Genomic DNA, 19,194 nt, shown 5'->3' with positions numbered 1-19,194 from the left:
GTTGTTTTGTGTTACACGTTAACTAAAGCTTTTTGTTTTGTTTCCCTTCAGGTTGTTCAGGCCTTGAAAAATGTGGACAGGATTGTGGGGCTGATGATGGACGGCCTGTTACAGAAAAACTTGCACCACTGTGCCAACATTATAATCGTATCAGACCACGGTGAGATTCTGTTAATGTTTGACTTGATCGAGTCACTATATCTGTTAAAGGAGAAAATCCAGCTCCATGTTTGGAAGAAATCTAAAGAAAAATGAGTCTGTAATCTGGGAGAAAACTGGGAAAAACTCTCAGCAGTATGTTTTATGGCGAGAATGTTCCTTTGCATCTGGAAACCATCTGTTAAGTCTTGTAATTAGGTATTGTAATGGAAACTTCTGTGTAGCTATGCAGTGGGAGTCACCGACTCAGGAAGGAGACACGGGAAGAGCAGTAGCTTTGATGTCAAACACATGATGGTTTATTTGGAGTTAACGGCCGGAGGATTCACATCACAAGTCCAAGAGTCAGAGGTTCTGACTTCACGGTAGAGTTGCCACGTCAATTCTGGAGAGCCTCTCTCTTGCCAGCCCATCTAACTGGTTTCGCAGAGAGTAAACAACATATTTGAGGAGATAGCCTAAACAGTGTGGGAACACAGAGCTACTTGCCTCGGACACTTATGACCTCGAAGATTTTACCTTGGAGTCCACAAATACAGAGAAGGAAGTGTCCCAGTGTACCCACAACACAGACCATCTGTATCCCAGTATTGACCGGTCACAGAATGGGAACAATAACATTATTGGCTAAGCCGCCTGTGTCCTTAAAGAAGGTAAACAGACATCAAGGTTTGTCCTGTATGTTACTAATTGGCGTCTTATGATAATTATTTCCACAACAGTCCTCTCTTTTTATCATTTATGATAACCTAAAAACATTAGTCTAATAATAATTTGGTCAATAATTAACTCAATAGGCGTCTCCAGGTTCGAGTGTGGTCTCACCTTCCATCAATTATATCACAAAGTGGAATAAGATTGAAACATTCAATCACAATGATTGATACAGCCAATCATAATAGGAAAAATCATCTCTCATCAGTGTTTGATCATCTTTTGTCAAAAGCATAATAATGAACACACATAAAACACAGGTGCACAATGGCTAAATATTTGTTTTTAAACTAATATATTTGATCATTTACCATTAGTTAATTTCATTCATCAAACTATAAAATCAAAACCAGCTTGCCGCTTTAAAGATTTACTTCAAGGCAATCACTAGTCAAAAGCTTTTTAAAACTCAGGATCGTAAGAGATCCAGATAAACATTCACAGTTAGAGTATAGAATTCACACTGGTGATTTGATCAATCTGTAATCTGCAAAAGTGCAGTGTCCTCAATTTTAGGATTACTTTTACCGTTTACTCAAATACGCTTTAGTCAAGAGTAAGGCACTTAGTGAAATCAATACATTCATTTTAGTCAAGTACATTGTTCAAAATCTGAAAAGGAAAAGTTAGGCAAATATTCAAAGACTTTTGTAAAAACCTGGAAAGGAAGGATTAAACATTTTTAAACCTTGAATTATTACATTTGTAAATGCTACCACTGATCTGTACCAAATTAAGTCTATCAAGTATTCCTATTAGCCATACTTACCTGAGCATCTACTTATGGTACTTGGAAAGGATTCTTCTGTGTTTATCTAATGTTGAGAATATCAATTTCTTTAAATTATACTTCTCTAATTTGAGGATCAAATATGCTACATAATTGTTATATGAAATATTATAAATATTTGTTTTGGGCCAAAACTGAAATTAATCCAGTACTTGAAACATCATTGTAGGTCTTTCTATGCATGGATAATGTTACATTAAAGAGTAGTGTTGTTAAGCCTGATTGCTGGATTCAAATCCACTAGAGTGCATGTACCTATCCAGAGGGGAGCCAGAACTTGATAGAGCTTGTCGCCGCACAACCAAACGTAATCTTGTGGCGAGCTAAACCCCACATCACTGGGCCAGGCCAGTTGTATTGCTCACGGTTGCGTTGTCGTTTTCCCAGGCGAGCCGTCATCACGAGGTGGGAATGCTCCATGGGGTGTGTGTGTGTATTCCTTCGGTCGATTTTGTGACACGGACAGTCAGACTCCGCACACCGGTAACACAAACGAGGAACCAGAGAGCATTTGGAACCGCTCAGCTGGCACTCGCTCGTGATACCTTGTGTGTAGTGTGTTTTGGTGCATGTAGTGCAAGTGTGGTGCAAGTTGGTGATTAGGACACATCACTTGTTGTCATCTACTTTTGTTGGTGATTAGGACACATCACTTGTTGTCATCTACTTCTGTTGGTGATTAGGACACATCACTTGTTGTCATCTACTTTTGTTGGTGACTAGGACACATCACTTGTTGTCATCTACTTTTGTTGGTGACTAGGACCTTGCAGTGGCTGGCGTGGACCCACGTAGCTCTCTCTCTGACCCTTGGCCTTCAGAGCTGTCCTACTGTAGTTATTGGGTTAACACTTGATAGGGATGTTTTCCTGAGTGCAGACAACTCAAGGTAATGGATTAGCACATTATCATTTAAATACAAAAATAGGATCGGCCCCTCAGAATTATTTGGGAGCCTTCCTGAGACATGCACATGCATAAATGTAAGGTTTGTGTTAGTCATTTAACATGCAAGAATCATATACTCATCAGTCCAAAGTAGAGAAATGTTATTGTAATTTAAAGGTGAGCTAGTCCCTGCGGATATCACCCCTTCTCAATGATTCTAAATGTTATATTAATTCACCATTTACCGTTTGATAACATATTAGTTTATCAGAAATATTTTCCTCTTCCATAAAACAGGTTTGAGAAATAAATGTTCCAATATAAAATCAATTACTCAATATAATTGACTCTTCCCTCCCTTTTCTTACATATGTCTCATATGAAATAATAACTTAGGAGTCTATTTAAGCATGGTGTAGTTTATAATCTATTACTCGAGAAGACTCAGTCTCACCTGTGTGCAGCTTACAAAAAAACAAACAATTGTGAGAAACATATATTATGCAGGAACTGTATACCTTTGTTGAAAAACAACAAAGCATATCTGATTTGGGAGGAAAAGCTTCATCCCCCTTAACATCTGAGTCACTACTGATGGCATAGCATGAATGATAGTGGGTGTCTGAGGGTGTTTTTACTGAGAAATGTCAAACACATTCAAAACCTTACATTTGAAAACAGGTTTGCATTCCTTCTCTTAAAATGACGTTATCATTGGAAACAATAAAAGCTAATTGTTTTGATGTAGAATCTATCAATTGAATTGTTAGAGCAGAACAGAATGGTCGTATTGTAGCCTGAGTACCGTGCAGCCTTCAGTTTCACCAGGTGGAAACATTGTCCATATAATGTGAATACATGTAGAACTAGACATTCAGAGGCCCCTGACATTTAGGCCTATTTTAAAAAATAGTAGGGGCTTTTAACAGCTTGCCAACCTACAGGCATCCTCTGCATAGCAGTATGAATAGCCTTAAAAAAACAACCCACTCTGCGGTAACGAGAGTCATATTTCTGAACCAAATGCCCTAAGTTAAGCCGTTAGTCCCATCTGACTGACCCAAGGGTTGGTGCTGGTGTGACCGGGAGGCTTCCAGGTGTTCTTTCAGTTCATGGCTTGGTGGGGGGAGTGGCCCACGTTAGACAGTATTGTTCAGTCTGAGGAGCTGCATTGTCTCTGGAAGCAGGTAATGGTGTCCATTCTCAGACCAGACCATTAATGTCATTTCATGTAGAGCAGCCATAGCATCTCTGTGACTGCACTCAGAACTGTCAGAACTGGGTGATTCTTAGTGAAGCCGTCCAAGGCCATAGACAGAATGGAACCACGTACCAACAAAAGGGACACAAGGTCATCAATGTCTCTCTTTACCATTGGCCTAATTGCACAACAAATTAGTGGGAAAAATGTGGAGCACTAATCCATCATCATGTGAAATGTTGAGTTCATCTAAATAATTCCTTATGGGTTGAAATCAAATTAACATTAGAACTAAAGTCAGTCAAAATTGGACTTTGCACGGGTCAGAATCTAAGCAATACACCATTTCCCCAGCTCTGTAATGAAAAGGATAAGAAGATTAGGTTCTAGTAGAGATTAGAGGACAAGGTCTAATGTTGTGAACAAAATGATCAAGTCAAAGTTATTTTGTTTATTGTTATGTACCTAATTTAATTTAATAATTAATCTTGAATTACTAATAACTTTAAAGAAGGCAACAATTTACAATTTGGATAAAGTGATTACTCATCCAAAGTGTGTGTGTGTGTTTATCTGCCCAAGGTTTAAAACATTTGGGACAGTACAGCAGTGAGAATGTTATGAGAACCAATCTGTTGTTTATATTAAACTCGAAGGAAGCTAGACTGGAACATTTTAAATAAATCAAAACACTTGCACATTAATTAAATACATTTGACATTTAGCTCGAGCTGGGTTCAATACTTTTCTTTATGGTATTTAAAATTGGGCTCGAGTAGAACCCCTGGATTTGGCTTGCAACATAAAGTGATACTGATCTCTGTAGGACTTGGAAGTGTTATGATTCAAAGTGCCTGTGAAAGAGAGGCCCTTGAAAACAACACCTATTTTGTAACTGTAATTACTTATTTTAAAGAAATTGCAACATTATACTTTTAAAGAATTGCTCAATTAATTTAACACATTTATTATGCACACAATAAAAACTTCAACAAATATATTGATCCTGGCTTAACCAGCAACCTTTACTCTGTTGTTCATAAGCTCGGTTTCAGAAAACTTGTCAGTAGTTTAACAACTATTTTAATTTTAGCATCCTCTATGGAGACCAATTGGTTGATACTAGAAATATTTTCAAGCAGTTTAATAAAGAATGGTTAAACTATTTTTAAAACTGTAATTGAACTTCAACTTATATTAATTACCTGATTCCAGTGGCCAGTTGGAACAGAATAATTAACACAGTTTCCATTTTGCTGCAACAGCGCAAAAGGTTTCAACAACAATTAGTATTATGTCTGAGTCTAGTTCTGTCTTATCTGCTTTGTTTCGGAATGTGTTCAATACATTACGTTTTTATTCATTATTACTATACAATACATAGATTAAGAATAAATGAAACAAATAATACAACATTGACCTAAAACCAGATTTTGCAACCCTGATCTCCTCAGGCAAGTCTCTGAGGGTCTCGGGGCGCAGGACGGGCATAGGGTTTATACAAGGTCACAAAGATATCTTAACATACCAGCAATACCATTTAAGAATGGATTCTTAAAGCAATATAATCTTATTTTCTTCTTACACCTACAGCGCACACCCTGCACAGTGGGCTTCTTGTTTACATTTTCCCCTGCACACTCAGAGGCGGGACATAAAAACACTTTTTATTTTTCTCAGGTCATTTACTTTTGGTGAGACAATTAAAGTTTAGTTCATTTTACCCTGTCTATGGACTGATTCATTATTGTTACAAAACATACACAAGACGGCGGGACAAACCAATATAGACCCCCATACAAACAATCAGACAAACAAAACATGAACTCTTAATAAACACCAGCGCGACAGCAAAGCTCTTCAGCTCAATTTAGTCCGGATTTTAGAGATCTTAGAGGAGGTGGGGAATTATCTCCAGTGCGGCGTCTTCTCACGCCTCACCCTTGCATACAAGTGATTTATCGGTGCCTGAAAGCCGTCCAAGAACGATAACTAGCTTATCCTCTTGCGACAACCACTAGGCTATTTGTTTCTAGTGGCGCTGTGCCCCCCCGATCGGAGCCCACAGACTTTTTCCCTGCCCTTTCTCTCCAAACAACAGCTCAGTTGACTGTAGTCCGTACGACCAGCCTATATCTACTTGCTATCGAGTTCACCTCAAGGTGAAACACAGTTTGCCTATGCTTGCTTGCCACTACACACCTCTGATCAATTAGCCTACAATTTTATGTATGCACTCCTGACCGCCACCTGCTCCAGAGAGCCGTAGCGCATCGGGTGATGCACGCACTTCGCGCTGGCCCGTCTAACCATGAGAAAAGCGGTCCTAAACAACGAGTGCTTTTAGACCGTCCCGTTTGAAGGACGGCGGTGCCGTGAGTTAAAGCCTATACGCAATAAGCTGTGACTTTCTCCCTCTCAGCCTGCACTGCTCCAGCCCCACACACACGCAGTGAGGTTTCTTTTACACACACACACGCAAGGCTGCAGCTGGAGCCGTGTTTTTACAGAGAGGTGATAGCAGCAAATATCTTTGGCTGCTTATTTTCAACTGCTGTGCTTAGCCACTAAGACCCCCAAAATCCGGCGATTTGTCCAATACAAATCTTTTACATTGCTTTCAATTCACACAGAAGCTCCACTTCACTGATGCTCTTTCTTTAAGGTATCTCTAAACATGAGCTGTGTATGCCTGTATGGCACTTCCGTCCCGAGCAGCACACACAGAGGAAATAAGCCAGGACTGAGTCCCCAGACACTGATTCCCTGGGTTTATCATCCCCAAATGTTCATTAACCAAAAGGAAACGCAGCCGATCAGTTTCACAGGTAATTTTAGGATACCGTCAATCACAGATTCTGATAAGGCAATGTCCAAAGTAGATTTGAAAATCACACTTACCACAATCTGAAGATCTGTTGGCATCCTGCCGACAACGCCAATTTGTAGAGATAACTTCTGTGTAGCTATGCAGTGGGAGTCACCGACTCAGGAAGGAGACACGGGAAGAGCAGTAGCTTTGATGTCAAACACATGATGGTTTATTTGGAGTTAACGGCCGGAGGATTCACATCACAAGTCCAAGAGTCAGAGGTTCTGACTTCACGGTAGAGTTGCCACGTCAATTCTGGAGAGCCTCTCTCTTGCCAGCCCATCTAACTGGTTTCGCAGAGAGTAAACAACATATTTGAGGAGATAGCCTAAACAGTGTGGGAACACAGAGCTACTTGCCTCGGACACTTATGACCTCGAAGATTTTACCTTGGAGTCCACAAATACAGAGAAGGAAGTGTCCCAGTGTACCCACAACACAGACCATCTGTATCCCAGTATTGACCGGTCACAGAATGGGAACAATAACATTATTGGCTAAGCCGCCTGTGTCCTTAAAGAAGGTAAACAGACATCAAGGTTTGTCCTGTATGTTACTAATTGGCGTCTTATGATAATTATTTCCACAACAGGTATATTAGAGATCAATGTGTGGGAGTCACTGTGGCTGCCCAGCTATCCTCATCAAAGACACCATTTCAAAGAGAAGATCTTCATGTTAGCGAGCTGAGCTAGTGATTCTTCTGCAGGGATCCGTCAAGGACCAGAGAGAAATTGTTGTTCATATGTCACACAAACAAAAATCTTCAAATGTGTTTGGAATTTAAAGGGCTGTTAAACCGTGGAAATGACCAAGAAAGTGCATTTTAAACAAGATCAACCTTTGTGCCCATACAGCAGAATAACATTTCAATGTTTTTACAAAAAATCATACAGGGGTGGATTTTTGTTCTAACAGTGCACAAACCTGGCAACTTCCATGCAATCATAGCTACATTCATCAATAATTCAAACACCCATCTTTACATTTTATAAACAAAAACTGAAGACAGATTGATATTTCCCTTTGTTTCAGGAATGGAGGAGGCTTCGTGTGAAAAGGCATTCTATGTGTCAAACTACCTGGACAATACAGAGGACTTTTCTGTCATCCAAGGCCCTGCTGCTCGCATCAGACCCACCCGCCTGCCAGAGGACTTCCTTATTTGTGAGTTCCTGCTGAAAACACCCAAACCTCCCCTTGTTCCCAGCCTTTCCGTATCACTCAGTGTCCGTTTGTTTGTGCGTAATGTCGCTGACCTTGTCCTCTGTTTCTCTCCTCAGTCGACTATGAGGGCGTGATGACGAACCTGTCGGTATGCCAAGTATTCCAAATGTGACTTTTGTGTTGATATGAAGAATGAAAGATTATCTGCTTGCTTGGTTTCACGTCAAACAAAGCCATTCTACCAGGGCTGCGTGTTGATTCTCCTCTGCTGTGTCTGTCCTGAAGTGCAGGACCGATGACCAGCCAATGAGGCCCTTCCTCAAAGAAAACCTCCCCAAGAGGATGCACTTTGCCAAAAACGAACGCATCGAGAGAGGACACCTCTACATGGAGCAAGGGTGGCAGGCTGCGCTGTAAGTCTCCGATCAGGCCACTGTCTTTATGTTCTCACTGATTGAGGTCATTCAACTGTGTTGAGAATGGAGGTCAGAAGCTTGATAAAGAACCACTTATTGAGAGCAGCTGTGTTGGGGAGAAAACATAAAAAAGGCATTGATAAACCCAACTTTACATTTGAATTAAACACTCTGGCAATCAAACTCCAATGTTTTTTTTAAACCACTAAACATCTTGACCTTTTATGAGCTTTTTGATATATAAAACCTGTTTGACCCAAAGTTACACGCTTAGGACGTCAAAGTCTCTTCAAACCTAGAATTAGGAAAGAACATTTTGTCACGCAGCTCCAAAATCTCAACAATGCTTCATGCAGCCCTACTTCATGCAAGCTGAGTTGGTGATCTAACGCCTGGCAGGAGGCCGGTTAGATAAGGGAGAGGGTGAAAAAACATTAATGTTGCACAAGTTGTATCAACAAGTTTGAAATGAAACAGCCACACCAATCTCTACAAACAACAATTGTGTATTTTCGCCTACTCACAGCCTGGAAAAGCATGTTTTAGCCACGAGCAATCTCTATAGAGAGGAAGAAGGTTAGTGGTGGTTAATATTCTTTATATAAATTATCCATTTAGTCTTAGATTGTTTTGTACGATGCAGACTGTTTGCCTTCTTTCACTTTTAAACGATCAATAAAAGTCAAACTGCTAACTTTGGCATAAAATGACTGATCCAGCTTATAAAAAAACTATTACTTTACTACTTTCTAAAAACAAATTACTGCATGGAAAAAGAAAACTAAATTAGCCACTTTTGGGATTTTTCGCTGATCAAACTGTGGCAAAAGGCAATTATTTGAATTATAGTAAAGCAAATTATTTGAAATAAGTGTTTATTTTGTGTTCCATGATTTGAATTGATTGGAGAATTGGAAGTGCAGGAGCGTTATAAACCCATCTGCATTGCCCATTTAATCTCGAAATGTAAGGACAAAGTTAGAAAACAAATTATAACCTGAAAATGTCTTTGATTATAGACTAAAAGGTTCTCAAATGTTGACCTTATATAGCCAGAGTACCAAATGTTTTCCGGTGATGACAGTCACAATAGCAATTCCACGGATAGAGAATAATTAAGATGTAGTTTCTACGCAGCGGAATATACTAGAGATCTTACAGTGATTGGTGTTGGCCAGTCTTACTGTGTGTAAATTATAGTTCAGTCAAACCAAAGTGAATGTCTGGTGATAAATACAAATGTTTATTTTGGCCACACAGAAGTTAAAGCACTTAAAGTCATCTGTGTTAGCAGCCATTTAATGAATAAGGCTTGGTATGCTGGAGAGAAGCTGTACAACTTCTTTGAAGGAAAGCAACCATGTAATCACGGAAAATTGTTTCAGGCTGAAGAATGTAAGCTTTAATGTAGTTGCAGTGTGCAGTAAATCACTCTTAAGGGAATATAGACTTACTGTAAACTTGCCTGACCCTGGGTTTGAGATTGAAAGTCAGATGAAAACTGTTTTCTTTGCATGACTTCCATCCTTAATTCCCCTCATTGTGGTTATTTTGACTCTGTCTTGACAGTAATCAGAAGGAGCTGAAGTATTGCACCGGTGGATTCCACGGCTCAGACAACATCTTCACCAACATGCAGGTCAGAGGAAAGAAAGATGTGTGATAGTACATTAGATAAATGTTTAACACGGTATCCTGTTTAGGTTTCTTTTAAACAGGAAGTGTGATAACTCATTGACACATTGAGAGAGAAAAGAAGTCGGGGGGCCTGATAACTACTGAAGGTTTACGGGAAAATCCTAATTACTGGCCTCCCGAAAACAGAGATACATTAAAGAGTGTGAATATAATTTTCTCAACAATTAGTGTATGCTTACTTTCGAATTAGATTAGAGGAAGAAGTAGTAGTTACGTCCCCAAACACATCTGTGATTGGACAAAATCTGTCTTCATATAAATCAATCAAAATCAAAACTCTCCTATTCAGATCTGCTTTTCATTTTTAATTCATTTTATGCATTTGGTTGTTGTTTTTATAATTTATTTAAGATTGTAATCTATCTGTAAAGTGACTTTGAGTCCCTTTTCAAAGCACACTATAAATCAAATGTAATATTATTAAGTACGATCTTCATCCCCCTTCCCAAACGTCATTATATTAACGTGTATCTATTTTATCCAGGCGATCTTCATTGGCTACGGTCCAGGATTCAAAGAAAATGCTGTTGTGCCCCCCTTTGAAAACATTGAGTTGTATAACCTCATGTGTGGTAAGTGTTCTTTATTTAACTCTCCTGAACTGCAGCTATACTGTAGCATTACCTTATTAGTTTTTCGTTTTTAAAAGAGTTATTTTATATTTTGGGACATAGGCTTATTGAATTTCTTGACTAAAGTTAGACAAACTTAACATTTTGAGATCATGTTGAAATGACGGTGAAAACATTCGGTATTTAATTCCATTCTTCTTTTTTAAGAGGTCTAAATAAGTATTATATTTAACCTGTTGAAAGTACAGAACCCGGCTCCTGTAGATTTCATTTCTCTTAGTTTACTTTACTCAGCAGGTCCATTGTAAAAGATGCAGTAACACAGTATGACACAGCTCAGAGGAAACAGGTGCACTTCTCAACTGAATTTAGAGGAAGTAAATAATGAGAAGTTACATCAACCACATTTCAGGGAAAAGGAACTTAAACAAACAGATAACGACCCCCACCTGGCTGTGATAGAGACACTTGTTTAAGACATGCATGACATTAGTATTGCAGTGGAAAACTAAATCTGCTCACTATTAAAGGAAGTATGGTACTCTGGGTCAAGAAGATCCATACACAACAAATCAACAGAATCTATCCAATAGCACATGTTATTTACAGACAGTTTTCACCTCTTTACTTCCAAGTTATGGTCGGAGCAATGTGATTTAAATATGGACTGTGACTTACTTATTAAAAAAAATCCGGGACATCATGTCCTGCTTAAAACTTCAGGCAGGCGAAAATCCCATTAAAGCATGGGGCCGTTTTAATGCATTCCAGACCCTGTGAAAGCTTTATTATTAGGTGCAGCTTAACTACATCACACACTGTTCACTCTTTCACTGCGAGGCACCAGCCTGTCAGGTAGAATTCAATATGTGTAACTTGCTGGGCAGGAATTTTTTAATTATTCGTATGAATATTTGTTTGGTTAATACGTTGCTATTGTATACTCATGCTCATCAGCACTGTAGATTTGTTTTGTTTAAAAATCGATGAAAGATTTTTATGTTGAATAAAAACGCCTTTTATATAGATTACATTTGTCAAAAACTGTTTTGCTTAAATACAGTACTTTAAAATCTGTATCACCCTTATGTTACATTATAGGGATGTCACTGATGCCCCTTTCACACCGGCGCTTTTTCAGCTCCGGCTCGGAGCTGGAGCCTGAAAAGCGCCGGTTTTTCCTGTTCACACCGCAGCGGCGCCGGCTCTTAGCTCCGGAATCGGGTTCACTTCCAGCTCCAAAAAATTGTCGGTCTAGAGGCAAGAGCTTCGGAGCTAAGAGGTGGCGTCGCTTACGTCTCTCTTCGTCGAGGCGTGCAGGAAACTAAACCCTCCTCCCCTGAACATGGGTCGACTGTCATGCCTGCCTACAAGCAGTAGTGCTTATAAACACACTTTATAAAGTCAGGCAGCACTAACCAGGCTTCGTGTGATTCTGTTTATTTGTACCTTACTTTGACCATCCGTTCATTGTTATTGATCATTGTGGAGAGAGGCAGACGTTTTGTTTTGTATTATAGCAGCTATCGGATGGAATCAATACATGGGCTGCACAGGTTGTCGTGTCCGACTATCACAAGTAGAATCATTATAAAAATACGCCGGTAAAATGTGCCTGTAGAAAACGGTTTATGCCACAATAGGATAGCAATAGCAAGTAGTCAGTTTAGCTTCGGTTGCTATGCTAACATCACCCATTTTATACCAGAGAAACTTTCATAACAGCGTTGTGATACCAAACAGCGTCAATTCAGACTGACACACATTCACTTAGGCTAAGGGGAACTGGGGATATGTATTAGCTGCTTGTGTGAGTCGGACAGTGAATACTTTAGAGTGAGCTAACCGGGAGCTAACGGAGGAGAATAAACTCCCGTGGAAGAGCAGCCAACACTGCAGTGGTCGGTAAATGCTGCAGAAACACATTAATAAACAATGAACCACGGCACTCTGGAGCAAAGTATAAGGTTGGAGAAGTCGTTATTCAATTTATTCTGGCTTCGTGTGATTAAAAGCAACACGATCATCGACCCGACGCAGTTCCCCGTTGTTGTTGTTGTGAGCGCCGTAATGCCGTTGGGGAGCAAATCAGCGATGTAAACGGTGACGTCATGACGCAGCAGCGGCAGCACCAGTCGGGTGCTGGGCGGTGTGAACAGAGCGGGAGCAGAAAAGGGAAACCGGAGCTGAACCAGAAAAGCTCTAGCTCGGAGCTAGACAGGGAAAAGCGCTGGTGTGAAAGCCGCATGAGTCCTTCTGTGTGGTACCTCATTGTATAAGATGTGTTTTGACTGTCCGTATTGATGGCTGAATTAACTAAATAATAGTTAAAAAACATGTATTTTCTTATGGCATTACCTGTTGTGACCCTGCTGTGTTACATCCAGTCTGTGTGATACAGATTTACACTTTTTCTCTCTTCCTCCTCAGACCTCCTGGGTATTCGTCCCTCTCCGAACAACGGGACTCATGGCAGCCTGAACCACCTTCTGAAGCGTCCCGTCCACCTGTTGGTTCACCCAGCGCAGCTCTCACACGACACCCCCTGTGAGACCTCTGACCCCGCCCCCACCGACCTGCAGTGCTCCTGTGCGTCCCAAGACACAGCCACGGTACGTGAGAACCATAGAGTTAATATATAAGGTGCTAACAAGTTCTTGAGGTCATGGTATCGTCTGTCTGTCGGTTAGTCCACCACTTTAGTCATGGTTGAAATATCAAAAAAAATATTGGATGGATAACCAGGCAATATGTTGCAGACATTCATGTTCGCAGAGGATAAATGCCACTGACTTTGGTGATCCTATAAAGGTCCATCTTCTTCCTCATGCTTTTTCATACCAATGTATCATTTAAGGCTTGGGTATTTAAGAGAGGGAAAAGGAGGATATCAGATTGGTATCGGCATCAACTGATACTCATCCTTTCGGTATAGGATAGGAAATGAACAAGTGGTTTTGAACTATCCCTACAAATTAGCAAATGTTAGCACGTTGATGTGTTGAACTAAGATATTGAATATGGTTAACATGGCCTTCTTAACATCATCATGTTAGAAATGTAATTCTGAGCATGTTAGCTGACGTTAGCATTTAGCTCAAAACCCAGAGTGCCGATACAGCCTACATGACTGTGGAATTGTTAACTTGGATATCATTTATTAAACACAAGCATACTAAAAATACTTGATTTATAGGAGACGGACCTCAACAGAAATCTCATAGCAACTAATTCCAGTGAGTATTATTTAATTTTTCTTTGCATTTTAATTGTTCTTGAAGGAAAGCACGATGCAACTTGTATACATCTTGCCTTTTAGGTGTTAAAGCCATCTTACGCCACCTCCACCATCCCTTTGGCATCCCCAGTGTCGTCCAATCAGGCGCCAGCTTTTGTCTCCTCCACCAATCCAACTACCTCAGTGGATACAGCAGAGACCGCCTGATGCCCCTGTGGGTGTCGTACACCCTCCAGCCTCTGGTGAGTCGTCTTTTATCTCCAAACATAGCCCGTGCAGTCGAGGGGACCCGGCTGTTTTTCTGCTGCGGTTAGGGCACGGCAGGAGAGGTTGTTTAGTATCTCGAATCCCTTCTCCAAGCAGCTGTTACTCATCTTCTGTGCTCATGTTAGCGCAAACTCTTCTTGTCTTTCTCATTATGCGGTTTAGGTTAAGTGTAAATCATGACTTCAGGCAGAGTGATGCATTCCTGGGAGAGTTTACACTGTTGTACTATTCTGTCTGCATGATGGAGCGTGTGAGGGTTTGTTTTCATTCCGAAATTATCCAAATACAGTGAAGGCTGAGTATGGTTGTACTCTATCCTCTGTTCATGTTGCCCTGGATAAAAACCATGGTTTAGTTATTTTGTTGATGTATTTGTTATAAAATACGCTATTATAATCAACCAAGAGAAAACTTCCAATTCCACAGCTTGTCAAAGTTAACAACTCCATATGAAGCTTAACATATTTAAAGTTTAAACACATGTTTCTTGAACTGTAAATGGCTATAAGAACTGGTAATTATATAGGAAATAGGATTGTATTATAATACATATATCCATCCATCCATCCATCTTCTCCCGCTTATCCGTGGTCGGGTCGCGGGGAAAGCAGTTCCAGCAGAGAGCCCCAAACTTCCTTTTCCCTGGCCACATCAACCAGCTCTGACTGGGGGATCCCAAGGCGCTCCCAGGCCAGCGAAGAGATATAATCCCTCCACCTGGTCCTAGGTCTACCCCTTGGTCTCTTCCCAGCTGGACGTGCCTGGAACACCTCCCTAGGGAGGCGCCCAGGTGGCATCCTAACTAGGTGCCCGAACCACCTCAACTGGCTCCTTTCGAGGTGAAGGAGGAGCGGTTCAACTCCGAGTCCCTCACGGATGACTGAACTTTTCACCTTATCCCTAAGGGAGACACCAGCCACCCTGCGGAGAAAACCCATCTCGGCCGCTTGTACCCGCGATCTCGTTCTTTCGGTCATGACCCATCCTTCATGACCATAGGTGAGGGTAGGAACGAAAATGGCCCGGTAGACAGAGAGCTTTGCCTTCTGGCTCAGCTCCCTTTTCGTCACAACGGTGCGGTAAAGCGACTGCAGTACCGCTCCCGCTGCTCCGATTCTCCGGCCCATCTCACGCTCCATTGTTCCCTCACTCGAGAACAAGACCCAGAGATACTTGAACTCCTTCACTTGGGGTAAGGACTCATTCCCTACCTGGAGTGGACAGTCCATCGGTTTCCTGCTGAGAACCATGGCCTCAGATTTGGAGGTACTGATCCTCATCCCAGCCGCTTCACACTCGATTGCGAACCGATCCAGTGAGTGCTGAAGGTCGCAGACCGATGAAGCCATTAGAACCACATCATCTGCCAAAAGCAGTGGTGCAATCCTTAGTCCACCGAACTGCAGACCCCCTCCCCCACGACTACGCCTCGAAATCCGATCCATGTATATTACAAACAGGATTGGTGACAAAGCGCAGCCCTGGCGGAGGCCAACCCTCACCGGAAATGGGTCCGACTTACTGCCGAGGACCCGGACACAGCTCTCGCTTTGGGAGTACAGAGATTGGATGGCCCTGAGTAGAGACCCCCTCACCCCATACTCCCGCAGCACCTCCCACAGTAACTCCCTGGGAACTCGGTCATACGCCTTCTCCAAGTCTACAAAACACATGTAGACCGGATAAGCGTACTCCCAGGCCCCCTCCAGGATCCTTGCGAGAGTAAAAAGCTGATCCGTCGTTCCACGACCAGGACGGAATCCGCATTGTTCCTCCTCAATCTGAGGTTCGACAATCGGCCTGACCCTCCTTTCGAGTACCTTAGAGTAAACTTTCCCTATAATACATATAGTATGTAAATATTCATTCATTAATCAACAAAGTCTCAAAATTCCACTGACACAGACTCTTATCCTCTCTACAGACACTGTGTTTCACATTAATGTACCATGTATCATGTGAACTTGTTAATTGAAATTAATTTTAGTGAAATGTGCACATTCCTCTGTATATGTATTACATTTGTGTACAATGCTACCTCCTTTTAAAAAAACGTTTCATCTCTAAACTTTAAATTCTGGTATACTAGACATATTTTAGTAATTTATTAGTAAATTATTTTCATTGTACTTTCAATATTGATATTTCTTGTAAACATTTCCCCTTTTTTTATGTAATACAATAGGTCTATATTGCTCCTTTTTTCAACTGAATTTTCCCTACTGTATGCAGCATTATACTCCAAAGCTAATTCCTTGAATCCCTCTGTCCTCTGATTTAGATATGTATGATTGCTTGCCCATTTTATCCATACTAGCAGTGTGGCTCAATCAATGGTTATATCTGACCGTCATCTGCTTACATAGATTATTATTTTAAGGGAGAGCTTTGCAGAAACGTTGCAGTGCCCTCAGTGACTCTCTAAGACGGAGCAGTCACAGAGAACGATCTTACACAACACACACTCACACTAACCGCTCCTCTCTCAGACCACAGTCCGACCCCTGAGCCCAGAGTTCGAGGAGTGTGTTCGTGCTGACGTCCGCACCCCTCCAGCCGCCAGCCAGCTGTGTCCGCGCCACAGAAACAACCCAAGCCTGTCCTTCGGCCTGCTGCATCCCCCCAGTGAGTGTGTGTGTGTGTGTGTGTGTGTGTGTGTGTGTGTGTGTGTGTGTGTGTGTGTGTGTGTGTGTGTGTGTGTGTGTGTGGTGTGTGTGTGTGTGTGTGTGTGTGGTGTGTGTGTGTGTGTGTGTGTGTGTGTGTGCGTGTGTGTGTTGTGTGTGTGTGGTGTGTGTGTGTGTGTGTGTGTGTGTGTGTGTGTGTGTGTGTGTGTGTGTGTGTGTGTGTGTGTGTGTGTGTGTGTGTGTGTGTGTGTGTGTGTGTGTGATAACACGGCGTCCCCAGCCAGGTGTTGAATTCAAGTTGATGTGTTTCAGAGCCACAATCTCATGTAAAAATGCTCCCATGCTTTTGGTTTGCAACACTAAAGAGACTCCCACCCCCCTCCTTTTATTCAGACGCTGCAGATTCAGTGTATGCTAATGAAATTCAGGTTTCAGGTAGACCCTCAAAAGAAAAGGACAGAGTGAAAGAGAGAAGTTAAATCTCCTCAACAGCTGTGTGAAAGCTGTACTCACTAAAATTAGACATTTTATTTTCCGGTCATAATTTGTCCTGCAGGCTTAGATTTGTGCAGTTTCGTGATTTTACATCTGCAACAATTGTGCATTTATTTATTTGCATAATTTTAAGCATTTATTTGAACAGTTAAATAATAGTTTAAGCCTTTCTTAAAGCAAAGTTGCCAAAGGTTTGCTCCATGCAGCCTCTCTGTTGTAAATATTTTTAGATTTTCAAAATGTTAAATGATTGTAAATTACATTTCTTTGTGGTTTGTCAAACCAGACATTTGGTAAAATTAACTAGAATATTTTTAAATGTTTTGCGTATTTGAGGCAAAATGATTCATATATTTAAAAAAAGTTATGAAGGCAGTATGATTAATAATGAAAGCAGCAGTTGGTTGCTGCCATACATCACTAGACTAAGACAATCTTAATTCCTTCTTATAACAGGACACACATCAGACTTTTACAACATGCAGTTAATGTTTTAAATCCAAACCCAATCTGCAAACACATACATTTTTTTTTCTCACTAATTTTCTCTCTATAGATCTGGGTGCCAACGGAGCAGAGACAGACTCTCTAATTACGAGCAACATGGCACCAATGTTCCCTGCATTCAAAGGTGAGTCAGTCTTCAAAATATGTATCGACTCCTGGTTTCCTAGCTGCACCTAAATGTGGAATCAATCAATCAATCAATCAATGTTTATTTATATAGCCCAATATCACAAATGTTACATTTGTCTCAGTGGACTTCACAGTTTGTACAGAATATCAGTATGACAATACGACACCCTCTGTCCTTTGACCCTCACATCGTACAAGGAAACACTTCCAGAGAAAACCCACAGTTTAAAGGGAAACATGGGAGAAACCTCAGGGAGAGCAACAGAGGAGGGATCCCTCTCCCAGGACGGAGAGACGTGCAATAGATGCCGTGTGTAAATCGAAGATATAATACATTTTACAGCGTAGGTAGACCAAATGTTTGGAAATGCATGTGTCTGTAATAAGAAGATGAATCCACAAGGATTTCAACAATCCTGTGGGAGCCATCAGGGAAGTAGTATGATGAGAGTCAGGCAGGACCACAGTGATAGGTTCAGCCACGACTCGAAATCCAGGACTCAGGATCCAGGACTCAAGATCCAGGATCCAGGACTCAGGATGCAGGACTCAGGATCCAGGACCACAGCAACAGGATCAGCCACGACTCAGGATCCCGGCGTAGACGGACACCAAAAATAAATTTGGGGGAAACTGAGTTATTCGGAGCATGACAGTACACAGGTATAGACAGAGAGAAGAAGAAGTAAGGTGTCCCCCGACAGTCTAAGCCTATACTGTAGCAGCAAAACTAGGGGCTGAATGGAAATGGGATTCATGGTGATGCACGAGTTAAAAATGTAATTTCAGAAATGTCAGATAGGGTTCATTTGCACACTGAGTGAAAGCTGAACTATTTAATTAACCCGTGAACTGAAGAGACACCGGATCACAACTAGTCATTATGTCATGCTCTGTTTTCTGTGTTAAACAATATCGTCTCTATATTTTTCTCAAAACAGGCTATACTTTTGGTTCTCAAATACACATATAATAAGAGCCCAAAATCTAACTGCTGTGATTACACAGGATTACTGTACTTGCATTTAGTCAAGCTCTTTCTGTAAAGCACAATTAAAGGTTTGGTAAGATTTTCCAGTTAATCCTCCTGCCATCCTACTGCAGACCCACAGTTTATCTCACGATAAGATTAACTTTTAAGGTGGTCATTATTCACCATGTGCTCACCAATGACAGAAAACATGACTACACAGGAAATCATTCCTTGTGTTGCAAATTATACAAGAAATAGTATGAGTGTGTGTCTTGATTCATAGATTTGTGACGTATTTCTCACAAAAGCATGTTGCTTAATTCTGCTGAAGAGTAAGTCTGTGCCTGCCCTCACATTTCCACTGTACAAAACTACCTGTGAAATATGTGATATCCTGTTAGGGTACAGAAAGATGTTATAACGCAACACTGCTATGTGCTCAGAAGCACTGATGAGTTTAAACTTGTTACCTTTCGTTAGCTGA

The 19,194-nt window shown here is 41.1% G+C and overlaps 1 protein-coding gene across 2 annotated transcripts in view; it reads left to right on the top strand.

Annotated features, from left to right (window-relative positions):
• enpp1 (ectonucleotide pyrophosphatase/phosphodiesterase 1) overlaps positions 1–19,194 on the top strand; it is a 39,185-nt gene that overhangs the window by 16,109 nt on the left and 3,882 nt on the right. For both annotated transcript variants that reach the window (XR_004571526.1, XM_034240157.1), the window contains exons 10-20: positions 52–160; positions 7,660–7,791; positions 7,908–7,939; positions 8,077–8,204; positions 9,777–9,846; positions 10,390–10,477; positions 12,908–13,089; positions 13,674–13,713; positions 13,797–13,957; positions 16,472–16,607; positions 17,658–17,732. Coding sequence is in view for 1 of the 2 variants with exons in the window: in XM_034240157.1 (XP_034096048.1) it covers positions 52–160; positions 7,660–7,791; positions 7,908–7,939; positions 8,077–8,204; positions 9,777–9,846; positions 10,390–10,477; positions 12,908–13,089; positions 13,674–13,713; positions 13,797–13,957; positions 16,472–16,607; positions 17,658–17,732 (1,153 nt within the window). In the remaining variant the exon portion in view is untranslated. The remainder of the gene's footprint in view (positions 1–51; positions 161–7,659; positions 7,792–7,907; positions 7,940–8,076; positions 8,205–9,776; positions 9,847–10,389; positions 10,478–12,907; positions 13,090–13,673; positions 13,714–13,796; positions 13,958–16,471; positions 16,608–17,657; positions 17,733–19,194) is intronic.

Source organism: Gymnodraco acuticeps, unplaced genomic scaffold, assembly GCF_902827175.1.
Source record: "Gymnodraco acuticeps unplaced genomic scaffold, fGymAcu1.1, whole genome shotgun sequence".
Classification (NCBI taxonomy): Eukaryota; Metazoa; Chordata; class Actinopteri; order Perciformes; family Bathydraconidae; genus Gymnodraco; species Gymnodraco acuticeps.
This window is presented reverse-complemented; position numbering and strand designations above follow the sequence as displayed.